Raw genomic sequence first — 23,640 nt, forward strand, 5'->3', positions numbered from 1 at the left:
CATGCCTTGTAGGGCTTGCTATCCATGGTGTGAGCCTCTACTATTTGTACCATACAATGTTTTAGTCAAAGGAGGCAGGCCTGTTGGAAATTTATAAGGCTAATTTGTATACGTATGTGCTGGGTTTCCCTTTCTTCAGCTCTGGTACAGCTCTAAAACAAAGTGTGGAGATAGGTCTGGCTATGTGAGACTAGGTTGAAGCACATCTGCATTTGCGGAACAGCCAATCGCAATGCCCTCTCTCTGAAATGACATGTGATTGGCCAAAGTCTCCTGTTAGAGGCTAGAGGAGGTGCAGAAGTCTAGTTTTCTCTCAGACCAGTTTAACAACAATATGCTGAAAGGTTATGATAGAATTTTTGCCCAGTGATGCCAAAAATAACTTAAACTGTGTATTCTTAGAAGCTAGACAGAAGCAAATACACCATCTGGCAATGACATCAGTATCACTTTGTGTGATTCTGTTGTCTGTGTGTTAGGAGTGAAAGGAAATCTGTACCATGTATATCAGGGCAGGAGTAGAGGCTCAACCCAACAAGAAAAAACAGCCAAAGAAAGTGAACCAAATTGATGTCACAGATTTAGCAATCTGTGCAACATAAATTGATTGTTGTATGTTATACAAATTCAGACTGATGTATGCATAATTTTCTTTTATTTTCCCTTTTTCTGGTGACATTTACTTTCATTAAGTTAGATCTTGTTCCTGGGGTCTGTTAAAGAATTACTCTAGTCTCATCCTTAAGGGCTGCCACTACCTTCACTTTATGTCATTTGGATGGTTGCTTGGCCATTTCCACATAGTCTGGTTGGTTTGATATTGCTCTGAATGTGGAGTCGACCCAAGTAGCCTAGCTCCATGCATCTTATGGTGTGTCTAGTTACAGGTTATTCCACTGGTGAATACTGTCTGTAATTTTCATTTAGATATGAAGTCTCCTTGAACAGTTTGCATGTTGGGTCCCTCTGATGTACCAGACCTCCAACTGCTCCTTAACAGAGTGACTGTGCTGAGAGAAAGAGAAAGAGAGGCAGAGATCTGAGCACTGGAATGAAGTGTTGCAACATTCCCTACCACAGTGTGCCAGTAAAGAGAGATGTGAAAAACATGAAACAATGACAGCTATTGTATGAAACACTCAACAAAAATAAAGAAGGCAAAGAAACTAAATGCCCAGTGTCTGAATATTAGACATGCAGAGGTCAGAGTGCTGTAGAGAGATAGACATTGTGGTTAGTGAACAGTGTTATCATGTCTGTCCTTAGACATCCCTTTGGGTGTGTTTGATGATTAGAGTGACAGTAGGGTGGAGCTGCTCAACACCCAGCTTGTTCTGTATGTGGGGACTGATATTGTAATTGTGGACAATAATGAGCTATTCTGAGAATCTTTGTTGCAAAGTCCATCCGCAGGGTCAGGATCAGGTCTGATCCAGGAATTTCTCATAGCTTGGTATAGATTATACAAAACCTGATTCCATACCAGTCTTTCTTTTGGTCTTCCCAGTCTTTTAAAATGTTACAACCATTTTTTTTAATCAACATGAACTACGGAGTGGCCAATAAATTAAGAAATGGAAGCCAACAATTAATGATGTGGTAGTGTGCATTAGTATGTGATGCAATTGTACTTTTTTAGACTTTACTTCAATGTCTGCACGACAACAACAAAACATCTCCCATTACTCTTCGCTCACGACAAACAACACCCGCACACATGCGCAGTGGGAAACATAGCACATAACACCCACATTGACTCCTGACATTTCCTGTAGTACCACCACCAGGAATGACTTAACATTTTTAGATTTGTGCTCTGAAAAACAGTCACCAAAACTTTTTGAGATCAAGTCCAGTATTTACTGCCAGATATGATTAATGCAACAACCTTCTGTGGTGAATACACGTGTGAAAAAGATGGCAGTTTCACAATTTGTTAACCACCATCCTTCATATTATCCTCTTTATTATGTTGTCCTTCGAATTCAGTCTTTTAAGATAGTCCCCAGCAGGGTTCTAAATTAACTTTTTTGATCACCAGCCAATGTGGCTGGTGACCTTCTAAAGTTACCAGCCAATCAGAATTTCCACTAGCCAAATTTTTTCCCGGTGAAAATAAGAGATTATGAGTGCCACTGAATACATTTGATCATTTTTTTTACATTGTTGGCATGAAAAATGCACAGAAAGTACAACACATGAAACAAAATATACACAGAAAGTGCAAACATTTAATTTATACAAACAAAAAATGCTGTCAGATTTATTATTTTATAAAAGACATTTTTCCAGTATTTAGTATCATTACATTCCTAATAAAATGTATTTTTCCTTTCAACTTAAAGTGTTTCTGCTTTCCTTCTTTAATAAGAAATATATATATAAGTAACAGCCATGACTTAAACACTTGCAAAAAATTGCATTGGTAATAAATTGAATTATGTATGTACAACTAGAAAACACAAATAGTGCAGCAGTCAGTATTGCAGACTCCTTCGGCTCTCCTGATGACTTCGGGCACTCTCATGGTCCTTTACTGCCTCGACTTTAAAATTATTAGTCCCCACCACAAAATTATTCATCTTGTTTTTTTCTTTCGTGTACATGCGGCAATCCTTACAAAACATGACGGCATTTTCGTGATCAAACACAAGCCATTCACGACCTGTCAGCCATTTAGCGCTAAACTTTCTTTTCTTCGTTTCGCACATTTTGTCGACATTCTCATCCCCTGCCTCCTTCCTCTTCTCGCCCCCAGACGTCTGTCCCAACCACGCATTTAGTTTAACTTTACTTTTTACTTTTAGCTAGCTCAGTCTCCTTTTTTACAGTTTATACGCCGCCATTCATTCTTCTTCTTCTTCTTTGTGTTTGCGTTTCCGTGGTTTCTCGCGCCGGTTGTACTACAAACTATAGTGTGCCTGCGCACAGCCAATGGGCGTCTTGTACGTCATCACGTAGCATTACGACAGTGTTCATGGGAAATGTAGGACGGACTGTCCGGGGGACAAATGACCAAGAACTGTAGAGCGGCTCTGACTGACATGATTGCCTAATGCATTACCGGCCAAATTGGCTAGTAAGTTTTTATTTACACCCGCCAATATGAATTTTAACCCGCATTTGGCGGGTTGGCGGGTGTTAATTTAGAACCCTGGTCCCCAGAAAGCGTCTTCTGTTTTAGTACATTAAGTCAGGTCTTGAATAAACAGAGAGCTAAGGAATGACATTACTGTTGAGCGATGTGTTGCAGTAAGTAATTCCCAGCCTGTTGGAGAACAATAAGCTGTATCAAGCTACTTGGCTATGACTGGCAGTGAACTAGCTTACAGGCTACATATAGACACGCAGCATGGATGGCCAGAGTGACTTAGCAGTTTACCACCATGTCAGATAACCAATCACATGAGTTACATGTGGAAGACTGGAAATGCTTTCAGTGCTCTCAATGCTCTCAAGCCTAAAGCCTGGTTTATGCTTCTGCGTCCCGGCGACGCCGTACTTACGGCGTACACCCGACGCCGTCACTGAGCATTCATAGTTCTGCGTCGAGGGAACGCGTTGCTCTGCAATTCACCGCCAAGCCGCTAGGGGGGTGTGGCTGTGTCTTTGTATGGTTTCGGGGGGCTCTTGTCGGATTCCCGTGTTTCGCGAGATTTCCCTCCACAAATTGTTGGCCATTTGGCAGTCTTTATACTGCCGCAAAGAGGAGTTGTAGAGGTGGTCGTACTTGCGTACCTCCTTGATAATTCTTTCTGCGGCTTGGTCAATTTTTTCTTGTAGCTCTCACTACAGAAACTTTGAAAATGGCGGTGTTGTGCTGCGACCATAGGGCTGCGACTGAACCGAAAATTACGTTCTGAGCGGACCAATCACAGTCCTTGACGTTCATGTCATGACGCGTCGATGCGACGCGTAGTCAGGATTTTTTGGAGGTGCACGTCAGGCTACGGCGTAGGGTCCGCGTAGGGGTCTGCGTTGACGGCGTAGGTACGGCGTCGACGTGACGCAGAAGCATAAACCAGGCTTAACACTGTTCACTGCATCTAATGAGCCTCCTGCTTCAGCAACCCCTTAAGAAAACAATGAGCTCAGCCACAAACCTAAAAAAAAACTCCACTCCACTTTTTAATTAAAATGCCACTTTACACCACACAGTAAAAAAAACTGAGTGTCAGTTTAACTCTAAGAGAGCTGAATTTAACTCCGTTTCAGATAACATTTGTTCCCACAGAAAAATTTGAGTAAAATTTACGCTATGGCTAGTGTCAACTTTTCAGAGTTAATTTTAATCAATTCAATGTCAAAATTAACAATGAAATGTGTAAAAAAATCACACTGAGGTTTTTTCACACTGTTCAGAGTAATATGATTACACTTTATACAGCTAATTTTACTCCAAATAGAGTTTTTAAAATGACACTCTAATGTGTAAAAATATTTAATTTTATTTCCATACAGTGTTATTTTTTACATCTAGGTGATGCTCTCTCTCTCTCTCTCTCTCTCTCTCTCTCTCTCTCTATATATATATATATATATATATATATATACATATATATATGCCAGAAGGCTGCCTTCTGGTATGTTTTAGGCACACTGAAGTAATGGAAAAGAAAAGGGAAATAAAAAGGATATGATATAAATTGTAACAAAACTGGAAAGACAATTTCCTTATGATGAGAATCAAAATGTCAACTAAGTAGAGTAAAGCCTGGTTTACGCTTCTGCGTCGCGTCGACGCCGTACCTACCCCGTCGACGCAGACCCCTATGCGGACCCTACGCCGTAGCCTGACGTGCACCTCCAAAAAATCCTGACTACGCGTCGCGTCGACGCGTAGTGATGTGAACGTCTCGGACTGTGATTGGTGCGTTCAGAACGTAATTTTCGGTTCAGCCGCAGCCCTATGGTCGCAGCACAACAACACCGCCATTTTCAAAGTTTCTGTGGTGAGAGCTACAAGAAAAAATGGACCAAGCCGAAGAAAGAATTATCGAGGAGGTACGCAAGTACGACCACCGCTACAACTCCTCTTCGCGGCAGCAAGAGCCCCCCAAAACCATACAAAGACACAGCCACACCCCCCTAGCGGCTTGGCGGTGAATTGGGGAGCAACGCGTTCCCTCGACGCAGAACTATGAATGCTCAGTGACGGCGTAGGGTGTACGCCGTAGGTACGGCGTCGCCGTGACGCAGAAGCGTAAACCAGGCTTAAGTGTCATGTCCTCACGAAATGCTGTTGAGATGAAACTTAAGTCAATAGGCAATTACCATCCATTTTAAGGCACAGCAGAAACAATTAGCAACTCAGGTAGTTCAGAAGGAATGGTTTTAAGATGAATTAGATTTATTAACTAGGGATGCACTGATCCGCTTTTTTCACCTCCGATACCAATATCTGAGGTTTAGTAATCGGCAGACGCCAATCTGATACCGATACAGAGAAACAGTGCTGAATTACCTAACAAAAGGTATGTCTCATTGTGTGGAAAAGACATTGTGCATCAGACTTAAACATTTCTTTAATTTTTTTAAAAAACAAACAGATATAAATGTACTGAGGAACTTATTTATTTAATAATTCTGCACCAGTACAACAATCATAAACCAATAGCTTTTCTAGCTCAAACAACATGTAAAAAAATATAACAAGTTTAACTGGTTCAGTCAGTGCAATTAGGAGTATGAAACGAATATAAAGTGTGCAACAATCTGTCTCCCACTTGCAACGGCCTCACTCACAGCATGCTGTGATAGAAGTCTCTCATTGACAACCAGCTGCATTGCAACGCAGCCTAAACTAGCACTCTCATGCTGTCTATCGCCTTTTGCATTGGCGTTGTCCCTCAGAATCACATGGACTTTACTCAATGGAATTTGCCAGTTGTCAAACATTTCCTTTAGGGTAGCTGCGATCGCATCACTGGTGTGTGACCCACGGAAGTTTGTAGCATTTAGCATTGCATTGTGTGGCACGTATCTCTCCTCCAGCCAGTGTGCAGTTAAACTTAAAAGTGCAATTGGCAAATGGCAATGGCAAACGTAGTCTGGAAAAGGCTGAGGAAGTTGGAAGGAATCAATCAAGGCACTCCCAAAACTTTTCATTTTCAAGAGGACCTTGGCTCCAAGCTAGCCTCGCTTGAGCTCCATATCTCATCGAAACTGACCCCTGCCTGTTCCACCTGGGTTTCAGTGGTCAAGGGGTGTTGTGCCGCTTGCCTCACCTGACATGACTGGTGCTAATGCTAACTTAGCTAGCCCGTGGCTCCCACCGAAACTTTCTACCTACAGTGACAGCCAAGTAGGCAGCCGTCCTGAAATTCTCATCGTGGGCGACTCTGTAGTGAGACATCTGACTATACCCTGTGCTGTCCCATACTGTCTATCTGGTGGCAAGGTCAGTGATTTAATTGAACTCACTCTCATTGATAAGCACCCCACAGTAAACACTGTGATATCGCACATAGGAACAAATGACATTATGTCCAGGAAATCCAGCCAATTATACGCAGACCTAGAGTCTCTGTGTTACACTGTTGAGAGTCTGGAAAGACATTGCATTATGTCTGGACCCAACCCAGCTCCCCCGAAAGGATGTGAATGTTTCAGTAGGCTCTTTAGTCTTCATCACTGGCTAAAAAACTTCTGTGTTGCTGCTGGCTATGATTTCATCCCTAACTTTGATCTCTTCTGGTCCAACTCATACCTATACAAAAATGATGGTGTGCATCCAAATAGACTAGGAACAAAGCAACTGATAACTTCATCCAGTTCATAGCTTTTAACTCATTCTGACATTCTAAGCGGCGTGACCCTGTTCAGATCTGTGGGCCTCTCACTCTAGCATTCAGTCATAATAATTTGGGTCCTGCCACTGTGGTGAATAATCAGTGTATTAAGATCTCTGGCCACCACGAGGCTGTCTCTACCTCTATCATTGCTGATGAATCCAGTCACTCTGTAAGGACTTTAAAGCTAGCACTTCTTAATGTCAGATCTCTCTCCAGATCTCTCTGGCACGGTGGCACGGTAGCTACACTGTCGCTGTGGGTGCCGGGGGCATGTCCTCCACCATGCCTTTGGTGCCTGCTTGAGGGGGGGCCTTTCTGTGTGGAGTTTGCATGTTCTCCCCATGTTCACCTGGGGTATCCTCCATAAAAAAAACCCACTAAAAACATGCAAGAGGATCACCACCTGACCAATGGTGACGAAAGGAACTGGGTCCTCAGGGGCCACAGTCGGCTGGCAGCCCACCGCTCCTGGTCTGCCATGGAGGAAGGACTTTCCACACGCCACACGCCATGCTTTCACACACGCCATGCTTTCACAAAGCATGGCGTGTGTGCAGTCTCCCCCCTGTAGCATGTGTGTGCTGTGATAAATAAAGTATATCTTAATCTTAATAAGACTTTCATCTTAAATGATTTTATAACTTCACACAAGCTTGATTGTATTTTTCTCACAGAAACTTGGCTAGATGAAACCGATAGCAAGGAATTAATCGAAGCATCGCCGTCGAATTACATGTCTTTACATTGCACCAGAGCAGACAGAAGGGGTGGTGGTGTAGCTGCCATTTTCTCAGATAGTATATCAAGCTGAAACATGCCATTTGGTGGCTACTCCACTTCTGAGTATTTAGCTGTAGACATGAGATTTGCCTATCCCTGTCTTATACTTATTATTTATCATCCACTAAGGCTTAAAAATGGTTTCATAAATGAATTCTCAGAACTCCTATCAAAAATCACTGTTGAGTATGATTCAGTTCTTATTTCTGGTGATTTCAACATCCATATTGATACTGCCACTGATCCTCTTGCCAGCCAGTTTGCTCGCATGCTATCTAGATTTGACCTTATCCAGCATACTGGAACTCTTTGCCTCTTGAACTCCGCTCATCTCCAACAATATCCTCCTTTAAATGTAATCTTAAAACATATCTGTTCTCACAAGGTTTTAAATTAGCTTTCTATGTGTGTTTGTTTGTTTTAAGACATTGTCTCTGCTTTAATATGCATTTTAAATATATTACCATCTTGCTTTTATCCTGAAGCACATTGAGTTTATGCATGCCATATGAAATGTGTTATACAAATAAAATTGACATTGACATTAAAAGTGACATGGGACATCTTCTCCATGATTTTTGTTGCCTGCACACTATTAGGTGGAAAATTTTCACCTCTTTCCTTCATGTCCTTCAAAGTTAGCTGCGTCATACCGCCTCTTTTTTGTTTATTCAGTTCAATGTACTCAGCGTGCTCCCTGGCGTGAAATCTCTGCAGGTGCTTGATTAAGTTGGTTGTGTTATAACTTGACGTTTTAACACCGCCCCTTGGAACATTTACTGCTCAGGTAGTCCAAGTAGCTGTTGAGTTTGTAGGCTGAGGTAGTTTGAAAAAGTTCCACATAGCTGATCCTTTCATTTGTTCCATTTTGAAAACAATGTGGTCGACGTTATGTGCGCTTCAGCACTGCGTGTTGCTTGCTCATGATGCCACTCACAGCGCCTATAGCATAGCGTTAGACTGAATACATCGGCCCCTATGTATCGTGCCCATTGTCACCGATACCCGATCTAGAATTTTCTTCAATATCGGGACCGATACCGATACCGATACCAATATTGGATCAGTGCATCCCTATTATTAACCAAGTGAAAAGTTGTGATATTGTTTTATCCTGTTGTACTCACTAACTCACTATAGTTAAGTTGAGATTAACAAATCCATAATGCTATCAGTTAACTAAAGTGGTTCTCAAATAATTTTGAGGAAATATATTTGGGGTCTTAAGTCAAATGGATCATTCTGGTGCACTCTGCAAAATGTAATAGTCTATGACAAAGACAAAATAGTTCCTTTTAAGTCCATTAGGTAGTAGAACAGAAGGACTTAAATTGTGTCTAGTTTAGTAGGAGTATAAGGGGACCTTTTAATCATATTTCACTGGGAGATTACTGTGGTAACTTCCACATGAAAAAGAAGCCCGTGACACGTACTGGTGTTTGATCTGCTTTATATTGAACCAGCGTGATCAGTACAGTATATACAGACTTCAGCCTGCAACTCGAAACTACGCAGAGAGCTAACACTGCTACCCATACGCACACTGTCTCAGGTGCCTGGGAAAAACTCATTAACACTTCCTCACTGGAGCAACAGTGTCCCCTAGTGGGGGCATGGATATGCCATCAATATATTCCCCAGTATTTACAAATAGAACAGCTGTTGACATTACAACAATTACATGCTCAAAATTGTCCAGTTCATCCCCAAGCAGCCCCTCTTCATCTTAGGTTCACTTCAGAAAACAGCAAACTGACATTTGTCGTCAGAAATTGAGGTCACATAAGGGGGGAGGCACCACGGCAGTTGCCGCTTTGCCATAGTGGAATGCTTCAAGCTAATTAGCGATTAGCATTCAAATAAACAGTAAGATAAAGCGCTACCATAAGACAAGCAGCGTGCATTAATGTCATGCCAGCATTCAGAATGAATACATAGTTAACATGTTAGCTATATACTGAAGGTGCATCTTAATACCACATGTCGAACTAATAAACTGCTAGCAAGTTAGTTGTAGGCTATATATGTCACATGTAGCTACTCGACCGTGTCAAAGCTAAAGTGTAGGAATAAATACTTCAAATACTAATAATAACAACTGCTACTACTACTTTCAGCTTTAGCAATAATGGACCTACAAATGTAACCTTTGTCCTGCGGAAAGGTCGTGTACTAGTCAATATGGAAATGATTCAACATCTGGGGAACATAAATGGGTTCACCTACCTGTTAGATTTTGATATTTCTTGTATACAGGTGTAACTTTTCAGCTCAATTGGTCCCCTTGACATCAAGTTACATCCTTTGAGGAATCCAGAACAATATTCCAAAATCTCCAAAAATTCAACATAAGAAAAAAAATTAGGAAAAAATGTAGTTCAGTCATGTGTGTCAGAAGGTTAGGGAGTCACCCAATTTGGTATGAATCCTCAGGACAACTTGTATAGCAAAGCAAATTCCATGACATTCTGACTAGTAGTTGTTCAGATTTGGATGCTTTGGATCACGTTCCTTCCAACATCAACAGTGTTTGATTATTATTATTTCAATAAAAAAAATCCATGTCACTTAATGAAATAACCACAGGGGGAAAGCTGCCCTCCATCATATTTACAAAGCAAGACCATGGAGGCCTACGCATTGTATTTACCATGTTGAAGATATGCCGGATATTCTGTTGCTATAGTAACATTGTTTCATGTATGCTTGGGATTCTGGGTGTATTTGTGTGTTTATTTTTACATGTGAAGTCTCAAGTGGTTTGTTGACTGTTTTGAAAGAAACTGAAGTTGAAGTAAACTATGAATCTTAAATGGTGAGTTAAATATGAGAATCTGTGTGGTAATACTCTGACTTCCATGCACAAACTGTGATCTCAACCGCAGAGAATTATCCAGACCTTAAACCTAGGTGAGCTAATAAGTATCACTGCATGTGTTTAATAGGAGGATGAAACACTGTGTATTTTCTTTATTTCCTGGTTTTAATGTTGGCAGATCATCTTAATTCATTCATGCCAGCAACACCTCATAAACCCCCCCTCATAAAACCCCCCTTGTTGTACTGTATGTGCAGGAGAAAGACACTGTGAAGCTTTCTCTTTCTGGAGAAGTAATCAGCTCGACAGTAAGCCCTCCCTGTGTGCTGTTCCTGAGGTGAAATAATGACATTGCCACAATGCAAAAAATACATTATTTCAACAATAGCCTCAGGGGAACTTTAGTGGCTTTTCATAAAGTCATAACCTGCACTTCACATCAGCAGAAAAATAAATAAGCAACAAGGATTCAGTTAAATACCAGCACGTTCTGCAATCAAGTATCACGCTGTCTGTAAAAAAGGTAAGGATGAAGACGGCTTCTTTAACAGGATACTGATCACACACATCAAAAAACACAATGGACTACCTGAAGAGGCACAACCTGAAGGTTTCGCCTTTTTCCTGCCTTTTTTGTGTTTTCATTTAGCCCTCATGGATGAACACTTAGTTTAAGGCTGGAGATCTGAGACATGTTATGAGCCGCCATCACAAACTTACTTTTTGCACTACTCCATTATTCATCAGATGCTAATATCCATTACATCTGTGTATTTACAGTATACAAACACATTACTGTACAATAACCCAAATACCCTGTATTTCATCGTTCATATTTTGCTCATGTGCAATTGAAAATCAACTGTAAAATTGAGACATTCTTCACAAGGCAAAACTTTCTAATAATTTCTAATATAATATATATTTTTTAATGTACATAGCCTCTATAGTAGATTTTATTTTGTATCTTTTTATTGTCTTTTTCTTTGACTTGTTCTTTGTTCTACCTCTAATAAGTAACAAGTGAATTTCTCCGGCATAGGATCAATAAAGCCTTATCTTATCTTATCTTATCTTATCTTATCTTATCTTATCTTATCTTATCTTATCTTATCTCAATGATTGAGACAAAAGTTGTGGTAGTAATGAAAAGAGTAAAATTAATGATAATGATAACAGTGGTCATCATCACAGTAGTGACAGTAGTAGTAACTGTAATCCCTTCTACAAGCTGGATAATGTGGTATTAGACACCTAAGATGTAGATCTATTGTTGTATTGATGGTATCTTACATACTACTGAACACAACACTAAGACAAATTGAAAAGAACAAAAAATAGCTGTCTTTATGAAGCTGATAAATGGAAACTACATTTCATGATTCTGTTTTGATCTTGCTTTTTATTATGAAAGTTGACTGTTCCATATATGAATGATCTGGGAGTAAATAAAGTTATTGCATAACTGAGACATGGGCTATTTTCTTCCAGTTTAGCAGTATCACCTTTTTTACTAATGCTAAAGAGATTAGTATACATTTCTTATAAGATGGTTTGACGCTGATTACTGAGAGGTCTATGAGTAAGCAGAGAGATTGTGCCATTGGCAGGTTCAGGTCAAGAATGTGAGAGATTCTTTTAGAGACCTCTGACCAGAATGACTGCATGTGTGTACAAAGCCAGAATATATAGATGTGATTATTTATTTGATTATATGTTGGACATTGGTTTGAGTCTCGTGATGTGTAATTTAGTCAGGTGTGTTCCACGTAGGATCTTATATTCAATCTGTTGAAGTTTTGCATCACTTGTAGTGTTGGACAGTATCAGCACTACGAGCAGCAGCATTACTAGTTTAACTACATTTCTCAGTAGTGTGGTGGTAGCTTTGCTGAATCAAATAGCTTTCCGGTAGCTTAGCTCTTTTATTGACCAACTAGTATGGTAGCATCCACACAAGCTACATTTTGCCAAGCGTTTCTGAAGTTCAAGTGCAGCAATTTCTTGGTAGTTTGTGTTGTTTTTTTGTTTGTTTGTGTTGCCAAATTAGTGTTGGAGCAATGACAGCAGAGAACATCTTATTGTTTAATAAACAATTCAAGTTAACACTTTATGCCGGCTTGTGTATTTGATTTGACTGACAGTTTTATTGACCTACCCTTGAAGTTGATACAGTGTAACAAAAAAAAAAAAAAAAAAAAAAAGCTTCAGTGCTAGTAAATTGCTAGCTTCAGTGTAATAAACTACTCTTGCCATATTGCTGTAGCTTAGCTTTTTACATTTTCCCAGGGGGTAGCTTCAATGCAGTGAACCTTCATTTAATTCATAGTAGCTGGTAGCTTTGCTCACTGCACTTTCCAAGTAGCTTGTCCAACACTGTGTTAGGATCTAGAATGTTTTGCGCTTAGTTCCTGTTTTATTTTGGTAACCTTCCCTTGTGTGTCTTAGTTTTCTTTTTACTTCCTACATATTTCCCACCTTTGTGATTGTGATTGTGTCCACCTGAGTATGTTTAGTTGCCAGTCTGTTTAAGTCTGTGTCTTTCCTTTGTCTTTGTTGGCCTTTACCTTTTGTTAAATAAATCACTTGGACTGTTTTTGCTCAGCCTTTTTTTTGTCAAGCCTGCACTTTTTGGTTCTTACCTTTTTTTTGTGGCATGACCACTCAAATCACAACAGAATGATCCCACCACTATTGAACCCAGCAGACCTTTTGTCCTGGCTGAAGGAGGTAAAGGATCTTGATGGCCTGGTGATTTATGTGATTCATTGTGGTGGGGGTGGTCCCCTGGACACTCAGAGTAGGCTGATGGCTTTTTAACCTCGGGAGAGACCCTTATTTACGGCGAAGTCTGGTTCTGGAATCTGCCTAATATATGAGAGGTGTTGTGCTTAATAGACAGTTAAGACAGTTCCTGACAGTTCCAGTCCATGAGTCAGTTATCCAGCGGCCTACTAGCTCCCTGCCAGCTCCAGTCCATAAGTCAGCTAGCCCCAGGCCTGTTAGCGGCCTACTGACTACAGCCAGCAAGTTAACTAGCCAACAATTTTCCCCTCTCCACCTATGTTCTATTCTGGAGTTGGCAAGCTTCCTGCCTGAGGACAAGAGGTCTCCATTCTGGGGGACATGGCTGGCCATCAAGATGACCCCCACAGGAAGGAAGGGGGTCCGCAGACAAAAGGCCGCGAACCAGCCTCAGCCCCGGGTTCGCAGCTACCAGCCCAAGCCCAAGCCTCAGCCCTGGGTTCCCAGCTACCAGCCCAAGCCTCAGCCCCAGGTTCCCAGCTACCAGCCCAAGCTTCAGCCTCAGCTTGAGGTTCTCAGCTACCAGCCCAAGCCTCAGCCTCAGCTCCAGGTTGCCAGCTGCCAGCCCAAGCTTCAGCCTCAGCCCCAGGCTCCCAGCTACCAGTCACAGCCAGAGCCAAAGCTTGAGCCACAGCCACAGCCACAGCCGCAGCTTCACCTAGAGCCAGAGCCAGAGCCAAAGCCAGAGCCAGAACCACGGCCAGAACCACAGCCAGAGCCACAGCTGCAGCTGCAGCCACCCACCGAGCCAGAGCCGCAGCCGCAGTTGCAGCTGCAACCAGAGCCAGAACCACAGCCCAAGCTTCAGCCAGAGCTGCAGTTGCAGCCGCAGCTTGAGCCACAGCCACAGCCAAAGCCAAAGCCAAAGCCAAAGCCACAGCCAAAGCCATGGCCAGAACCACGACCAGAGCCACAGCCGCAGCTGCAGCCACCCACCAAGCCAGAGGCGCGGCCACAACTGCAGCCACCCACCAAGCCACAGCCAGAACCACAGCCGCAGTTGCAGCCACCCACTGAGCTGGAGCCGCAGCCACCTCCTGCTCCAGATGCCCCGTCGCCGGCTCTCAGCCCAGCGGTCCTCGTGCCCGCCTCCAGTCTGGGAGGGGCCCGCCTTCGCCACCATTCTCCAGGTGGGTTCCTCATTCGCCAGCGTCCTTTCGGAGGGGTACCGCCTTCGCCGATGTCTCCCGGAGAGGTATCGCCTTCACCGACGTCCTCCAGAGGGATATCGCCCTCACCGTTGTCCTCCAGAGGGATATCGTCTTCGCCGACGGCCCCAAGGGAGATATCTCTTTCGATGCTGGCCTCCAGAGGAGCTCCACTTCCGCCGATGGTCTCCAGAGAGATATCGCCTTGGCCAACAGCTTCCAGAGGGGCTTCGGCTTTGTCAAGGAATTCCGCCTCCAGAGAGGCTTCGCCTTTTCCAAGGGGCTTCGCCTTCACCAAGGGACTTTCCTTTTGCCGATGGGCCTTCAGAGAGGTCTCCCCTTCTCCAATGGCCTCTGGATGGGTCCGCCTTTGCTGGCCATCTGTCCATCCTCCTGAGACGTTCTGCTGCTGCCAGCCTCTGCCCGCTCCCCTGCACATCCTCCTGAATTGTTCAGCCTTCACTGGACTGGCATTGTTTTTTGTAGGGACATCTGGGATCTGTCCCTTAAGCGGGGGCGGGGGTACTGTTAGGATCTAGAATGTTTTGTGCTTAATTCCTGTTTTATTTTGGTAACCTTCCCTCGTGTGTCTTAGTTTCCTTTACTTCCTGTATGTTTCCCACCTTTGTGATTGTGATTGTGTCCACCTGAGTATGTTTAGTTCCCGGTCTATTTAAGTCTGTGTCTTTCCTTTGTCTTTGTGGGATCATCTCCTTATGTGTGGTTTCCTCATGATATGAAGTGAGTAATTCTGGCCTAGTCCTTGTTTTCCTATTTGGTTAATGGATTGTTAGTTTTTCTGGCCTTTAACTTTTGTTATATAAATCACTTGGACTGTTTTTGCCCAGCCTTTTTTTGTCAAGTCGGCACTTTTGGGTTCTTACCTTTTTTGTGGCACGACCACTCAAATCATAACACACTGATTGCCTGACATATTGAATGTGTTGACAGTATATATCATTAGAGTTTAAGGTCAGTTGTCCATTGTACCTCTTTGTAGTGCACAGGGTTTATAAATATGAGAACATAGTCTTATTGCTGAAAGACTGGTGTTTTGGAGGGAGTGACAATTGATATAAGTTGGATTGGCAGGGCTCAATATGGCTTTCTGAGACTTGTAGGGTTGGCTAATGGCCCACCATACTAGGAGAGCTGATTATTTGCTTGTAGAAATGAGCATGTTTTTTTTTTGTTCTTTCACCTTTGAATGGCATCTTTCATACTGAGTGACAAGGAGCTGGGGTGTTCTGTGTCTAACCATTATGTGTGATTTGTGTATGTTGTCCACTGTCATACATACTGAAACTGAGCAGATCTAAAATAGGTAAGTAAATAGGGAATAAGTAGAAATTGAGTATGTCTTAGTCTCCAACCTCAGGTGTTGCAAGATATTTTGATTGTGGGTCTTTTTCTTTTTTGAAGAATGAGGTGGTGAGGCTATCTAATTTATTGAACCACGTTGTTGGAGGGGTAACTAGGGTCAGTTGAAAAAGGTTGCTGAGTTTTTGTATTATATTCCTTTTTATGGTTGTCATATTTCCTATGAGGAAAAGTGGTAATTTGTTCCATTCAGCCAAGTTTGTGTTTCTCAGAAGGGGTATGAAATTGAATTACAGAAGATCTCTGAGGTTTCATGAGATCTGAATGTTTAAATACATGATTTTGGAGGGGTGTTCCAATCCTCAGGATTCAAATGTGCACCATGAAGAGGTAGACTATCTGATATTGACCAATTTAGGATATAAACTGAGATTTTACTAAAGTTTTGATGAAGCATGATATTATACAGTATATGGTCCATTGGTTATCACTGATGTTTTAAAATATTTTGTTGTAAAATATTTTGATCCAGGTGCTTAAGTATGATACAATACCAAAGTGTTTCACTGCAGAGAGATTTTTTTAATCCACCGGATCAAATACCTTTCCTGCATGCAGTAATACAGCAAAGGATGGTATGCTGTTTTTTAAGCTTTATTCATCAAATTGAATAATGTATACAGAGGAGTGACTTTGGTTTGGATATATTAGATAGTAGACGACATTTTCTAATCTCAAGCAGAAAGCTGCTCATAATTTTTTAGATCTGGGGATCTGTAATTTGCTGGTTTGCTTTGTTGGTTCTTGGTTTGGTTTAGGGATTAAAGATAAAATGGCATAGTTCATATTTTCCCGTATTTAACCTGTGGTATTAGATTAGAGATTGATCAGAAGGAGAAATTTGAGTGGGGTAGGACAAGTTCTTCACTCAGCCTCTCTGATTGTTCCTGACATGGTCCGAATAACCCTCACATTCTCATTCACCAATTCTTATTCCAAAAAACAAAACAGGTATTTTTGTCAGTATCTTTGACCCCTATATAGGCAGCTGTGGCGGTTGTCCTTTTATCATAAAGTCAGTGTTTGATCCCTGGCCTTGGCAGTCTACATGTTGAAGCATCCTTCAGCAATATACTGAACCCCAAATTCAGTATGTGACTATGTGGTCAAAGCTCATAATCAGCAGATTGGCTACGTGGCTGCACTTTCACCATTGTGTGAAAGTGTGTGTGAATGGGTGAATGCAGACTTATGTAAAAAGCGCTTTGAGAAAAGTCACGTAAAAAGAAGAGGCTGCTTACGCCATGTGTATCACAGCAGGTAAAGGTCTATCTATAACACTATGACAACAGTGGAGTCAACAAACATAGGGCAATCGCTCATAGTTGGGGAAAATGTCAGACAAGACAAATGCTGATGAATAATGATTTTCATATTTTGACTTATTTGTGTTGACAGTCTACTTTGTCTTTTGTAAGCTAGTTGGTTGGATTTTAATTAATTGTTTTCATGTAGGCGGCACGGTGGCGCAGCAGGTAGTGCACGTGCCTCACAGCAAGAAGGTCGCTGGTTCAATCCCCAGGTCGGGCAGGGCCTGTGAAGTTTGCATGTTCTTCCCGTGCATGCATGCGTTCTCTCCGGGCACTCCGGCTTCCTCCCACGGACCAAAAACATGCTCATTAGGTTAATTGGTGACTCTAAATTGTCCATAGGTGTGAGTGTGAGTGTGAATGGTTGTTCGTCTGTCTATGTTGCCCTGCAATCGGCTGGCGACCAGTTCAGGGTGTACCCCTCCTCTCGCCCATTGCCAGCTGGGATAGGCTCCAGCCCCCCGCAACCCCAAAAGGGATACGCGGGAATAGAAAGTGAATGAATGTTTTCATGTACAGTGTGAAGCAATTTTGTTTTTATAAATTTATACAACTGTGTAGTCTCCTGTGTCTTTGCACAGATTATACAGCTCAGTTGTGACGTGTCATACAGTCTATCCTGCATCATTTTAGCAGTTATATGTCTCAAGATGAAGGCAAGGCCCTCAGCCAACACAACATAGATGCTAGAATCTCTAAATGTAGATTTAAATACATGCTCTTGTTTGACTGTGCTGTTTTTATCTTCACAGCTTGTGTTTTTCGCTACAACATCCTGTCGCTGGTTTACTTCGTCTATCTGCTGATTCTGCCGTGGTTCCTGTGTCCCAACAAACACACAATCAGAGGTAAGACCATCTGTGTTAATATGTTAGATATCAATCACTGTAACTTCAGGAAGCAGTTTGCCTGTACTCTGTCCTGTAATCAACCTTCTCTGGTGTTCATTCTCACCCAATGTGCTTGTGCATGTTATGTTTTGATATAGGATGATACAGTATGAGTTTAAGTCTGTAAGGATCGCTGCTTGACTGATTTTACCCAGGGCAGTAAGTGCTCTCATTTACGGTTCTGCCTGTGCATCTGATTGTAAAACAGGGTTTTAGTGAAATAAAAAAATGCAAGTTGTAGATTGATGGAGTTTATCAACCAGCAAGAGTTTTCATATATGCTCTCTTTGGGGGTTTTCAATTTGCATGTATTGTTGTAAGTTTTTTGTTTTTTTTTTTTCCCCCAAGTGGTTATTTTTTCAGGGAAGGCTGAACAAAGGTACAGTTTAAGAAGGTATCACCTGCATTCAGTGCACAGTTTGCCTGATTCGAGAACAACATTAGTAAGAGTTTGAGTCAAGATTATGACAGTGTATTGCCGCCACCATGAGAAAAACAATTATTCTCAGTTTGTAGTTGCAACCATTTCTCTGTTAAAAGATCTTTCTGTTTAATGATCCATTTTTATTAAAAAATCCATTTCATGTTAGAAAAAGATACATCTGTGAAGATTTTCAATCATCCAAGTCATGGTACTTCTAAGTGCTTCCAAAGTTCCAAAGGTTCTAGAAGACATTTCAACTCTCATCCAAAAGGCTTCTTCAGTTCTAACTGACTGGTGGGGGGTCTCAGGCATTTGTCTTATTGCAGGATCATAGCTCTGTCCAGCATCATGCAATTCATTAGAGTCACATGAGTCAAGGTGTGGCTGGCACAATAGGTGTTGATAGGTGAGAATGGGGGGACGGATCAATGACTCACTGCATCTCATTCCATGAGATCCATCATGGACCCATCATGTGACACAGTTGGGTCATGTGAGCCCTGGTGTGAATGGCTGTTAAGCTACCTGGGGAGAGATCTCAGGACTGCATTGTAGGTGACTGATAAGTCGTGTCTTAGACCACCTCCTCTGTTAAGTGATGGCCTTTCCAGTTTGACATGGATGGCTTCTTTCACCACTCTTTCAAAACATTGGTCTTCCCTGGACAAAATATGTACATTATTGTCCTCAAAGCAATGTCCCGTGTCCTCGAGATGTAGGTGGACTGCTGAATCTTTACCTGAGGTGTTGGCTCTCCTGTGTTGCGCCATGTGCTTATGAAGCAGTTGCTCTGTTTCCCCAATGTCAAGCAGGGCCATAGCAGGAGATGTAGCTATAATCCACTATCCAGGTTCAACCACTATCCATGGGAACCTGTGAGATGACAAAGCACAAAGACACCGGGAAAGAAGCTAAGTTAGTACATGACTTGGTAAGATATGCAAGTATCTATCTATCTATCTATGAATGCATACAGATGGAGAGGGAGAGAAGAACAGAGGAGCTTGGTGTATCATTGGAAGTCCTCTGACTTTCTAATCCTACAGTAGGATATCTGGGAGCTGGTCCAAGGCAAGCCCGAGCTAGCCCCAACTCTAAGCTTTATCAAAAAGCAAAGTTTTAAGCCTACTCTTAAATGTAGACAAGGTATCCACCTCCCCACTTTACTAGGAGCCAGTGCAGAGTGGATAATATCAGAGAAATATGATCTCTTTTCCTTGTTTTTGTCAGATCACGTGTTGCAGCATTCTTGATTGGCTGGAGAGTATTTAGCAATGAAAGGAATTGCAATTATCCACCCTTGAAGTAACAAATGCATGGACTAGTTTTTCCTGCATCGTTTTGAGACAAGATGTGCCTGAATTTTTACAATCTTACGTAGGTGAAAAAAGTCCTTGAAATTTGCTTTACATGGGAGGTAAAGGACATATCTTAATCAAAGATAACTCCCAAATTCCTTCCAGTGGTGCTGGAGGCCAGCACAATATCACCCATAGTTGCTATATCATGTCATTTTCTAAAGTGTTTTCAGTCACGTACTATAATTTCAATTTTGTCCGAATTTAGTGACAGAAAGTTGCAGGTCATCCAAGTCTTTATGTACTTGTTAATGCTTTTATTTGAAGCCACGGAGCACCAGAGATCTATATGTAGGGTCAGGCAGGTATAGGAACTGGAGGCACTGGGTTTTTTTTTTACCAGGGCAAGAAAGTCAGCAGCGGTATCATCTTTTGTTGACTGTTTGCTTGCAAAATGGTAAAATAAACCACAAGAAACAGTATTTGTTTGCCTGGACAATGAATTTATTTTTCCCTGCATAAGATTTGTCCCCCAGGTTTCTCAGTGGCCATTTGATGTGAGTTTATTACAGCTTCCCTATTTTTATTAATTTTGATTATAATTTAGGAGGACAAATCACCACCACACAAAGTAAAAAACCTCCTGCGAAACTGACTTTTTGTTCAAAGCCATTGTGGAAGTTTGAATTGCACACACAGTGAAGAGGATTGTTGGATTGTCCCCTAGGTTTCTCAGTGGCCATTTGATTTGAGTTTATTACAGCTTCCCTATTTTTATTATTTTTGATTATGATTTAGGAGGACAAATCACCACCACACAAAGTAAAAACCTCCTGCGAAACTGACTTTTTGTTCAAAGCCATTGTGGAAGTTTGAATTGCACACACAGTGAAGAGGATTGTTGGATTGTCATATTGAAAGACATGTTGGTGCTTGGAGAGTCAGAGGCCTACGCACATCGCACAAAACTACACATCACAATCGGCATATGAAAGCATTACTCTGGAGGCTGTATTTGAAAATGGCTTAACTATGGAATGTCTGAGTTTATGTTTCACTGTCTGCTGATGAATAATGGGAGTTTTCAAAGATATTGGATCTTGGATGAGGAGCGTGTGTGTGTGCGCAATAGGTCCGAGCCAGTGGAGCTACAACCACCAACCGTATATAAATTCTCTGAGCGTGAAGTGCACCTATGCAACAAATGCTGTTTGCACAACATGGTAACAACAATGTGTTGTATTTTACTGTGTGCTGCAAATAAGGAAGGTGGAAATTAAAATAAAATTAAAAAGGTTTTGTGACAAAGGAAATGATGTCTGACACTGCATCAAAAGCCGTGAGTGACACATCCCTGCCCTCTGTAAAACGGAGCATCAAGTTTACAGCAAAAGGCCTGACTTTTTTTGTGAAAACGAGCCAAGAAAAGAGGTCTTTAAAATGCAAACAAGCCAAGAAGTACATTGAGCAAATACATGTCTAGATGAAATCTACTGACAATGTGAATTCAGTGCCATCTCACTTGGGTCGATTCATTGCGTGTTATGAAGAGGCTAAAGACATTCATGAATCTCTTTTAAATCAGAATTTGCCAGAGTGAAGTTGAAAGGCAATACTTTCATGCAAAAATGATTGCATTTTGTGATTTCACTGAAGAGGTAGAGTTGGTTATCTGACGCTGGTCGCCCATATGTGCAGTTGAAAAACAATGATGCTGAACCCAGTGACAATCAAAGTGTGGTATCTGATGAGACAAATCCATTGCTTTAAATATTTCAAGTCAAAAGGAGAATTCTTCTCAGTTAACCAGAGTATCATCCAACTTCCTCTGCAAGAATAAAAGCACAAGCTGATAAAGCAGCACTTATAGAGCACATGGCTGCATTAAAAAGGAAACACTTGGTGGAAGCCAAGGAGGAGGAATTAAGAAGGAAAAAGGAAACGTTGGCTCTGGAAATGGAATTGGCTTCAGCCAATGCAAAACTTCATGTGTTGGAAATCAACTCAAAGTGTGGTTCTACAGCATCTGACGCGATTAATTCATATTTTGAAAAGAGCAGCGCTCAAAGAAGAGAATTGAATCCTCATGCTGATAACTGTGTCCCAAAAGTGTGTGATCAAAATGCAATTTGGAGTGAATCTCACCCTGGGGCTCATGATATGACTGTCTGACCTAAACAAACATCAGTAGCACAAACTGACACTGGCTCATGATGCTCAGCATACCAAAGGTGAATCTTATCTGAATCCAGCATGCAATGATAACACCCGGAATGATATTGTGAACATCATGCAATGACAGAATGATATCACTGCTTTGATGTTTTAACAAAATTTAGCATCTCTTTTGCCAATGAGAAACATTCCAGTGTTTGATGGTGACCCTCTTCAGTTTCAGTCCTTTATAAGAGCTTTCGAAAGTGGTGCTGTAGGAAAAACCAGCAACACGAGCGACTGCTTGCACTTTCTGGAGCACTACACCAGGGATCAGCCAACGGACCTTGTAAGGAGCTGTCAGCATCTGCTCCCTGGTGTGGGACACCAAAAAGAAAAGTCCCTTCTTGCTGAACATTTTTGTAATAAGCACAAGATTGCCTCTGTTTACATGGATAAAATTCATGGCTGGCCTCCAACTAAAGCAGAAAATGTTAAAGCACTGCTGTCATTTTCATTATTTCTTCAAGGTTGTTCTAACTTGACACAGCAAATCATATATATCTCAGTCCACCGATAAGAAGGTCGGTGATTTGATCCCCAGCCTCGGCAGTCCACATGCCAAAGTATCCTTAGGTAAGATACTGAACCCCAAAGAAAACTGCCCCCGATGCTGTGCCATTGGTGTGTGAATTCATATGTAAGTCGCTTTGGATAAAAGCATCTGCCAAATGACTAATTGTAATTGTATATGAAGGAGTTGGATATGCCATAACCTTAGAAACATTGTGATGAAACTTCCTTATAAGTTAAGAGAAAAATGGAGAAAGGTTGCATGGGAAAGCAGAGGGGCATTCACTGACCTTGTGACCTTTGTTGAGAAACAAATCAAAATTGCCTCTGACCCACTTTTTGGAGATATTCAGGATTCCAATATTTTATTGAGGACAATGGGCCAAAAGAAGATTAATAGAAGAAGACCACTGTGCTGTCTGGCTTGGAAGTATCTGGCATAGATAGGAATGATTTTATTGAGTTGCCTAGCATATTAACTCAAAGAACTATGCCAGTGTCAAGGGCGAACATTCCACAGCAAGGGGATGTTGCAAAATGGTCTGACCTTAACAACATAAAGCTTCATGACCTGGATGCAGAAGTTATGGACCATAAGCATTTAGAACAAGAGTTGGCTGGCTGATTAATGGACCACTTAGTGGTGAAAAACAGCAACGGAGTGAAGACTGGCTGCTCTGTTGTTAAAGCCAATTGTATTTCTGTGGAACATCTGGAAGAGATGCTCATCAAACAATATAATCATGATTTTAATGAAAAAACAGAGGAGCAATTAGAACATTGTGAGAAGTACAGCGAAGCTGGAAAATGGATACTATTGACTTGACTTACTTTTCAGAGAAGAAGATCCTGTCTTACCAAATGATCACTGTGTTGCAGAACAGTGGCTCCAAGGCCTGAAAAGGAAGTTCGAAAAGAATGCCAAGTTTGAGGAGGAGTATACCGCATTTGTCAGTGACATGTTGGTGCAAGGCTATGCTGAAATAGTACCCACTGATCAGCACGAACAGGAGAATGGAAAGGTGTGGTTCATTCCTCCTCATCATCACCCAACCAAAAGAAAGTTGAGGGTTGTGTTTGACTGTGGTTCCACATGTAAAGGAACATCACTCAACTACCAGCTCTTGCAGGGCCCAGATCTCACGAGTTCTCTTCTTGGGGTCCTCCTTTGGTTTAGGAAAGAGCCTGTTGCAGTAAAGGCTGATATCCATGCCATGTTTCATCAAGTGCGGGTGCCTGTGAACTTCCTTCACCTCCTTTGGTGGG

The 23,640-nt window shown here is 41.8% G+C and overlaps 1 protein-coding gene across 3 annotated transcripts in view; it reads left to right on the forward strand.

Moving 5' to 3' along the window:
* piezo1 (piezo type mechanosensitive ion channel component 1 (Er blood group)) overlaps nucleotides 1-23,640 on the forward strand; it is a 209,035-nt gene that overhangs the window by 14,957 nt on the left and 170,438 nt on the right. For all 3 annotated transcript variants that reach the window (XM_076743050.1, XM_076743051.1, XM_076743052.1), the window contains exon 2: nucleotides 17,788-17,883. In XM_076743050.1, the coding sequence (XP_076599165.1) occupies nucleotides 17,788-17,883 (96 nt within the window). The remainder of the gene's footprint in view (nucleotides 1-17,787; nucleotides 17,884-23,640) is intronic.

Source organism: Chaetodon auriga, chromosome 11 (genome assembly GCF_051107435.1).
Source record: "Chaetodon auriga isolate fChaAug3 chromosome 11, fChaAug3.hap1, whole genome shotgun sequence".
Lineage (NCBI taxonomy): Eukaryota > Metazoa > Chordata > Actinopteri > Chaetodontiformes > Chaetodontidae > Chaetodon > Chaetodon auriga.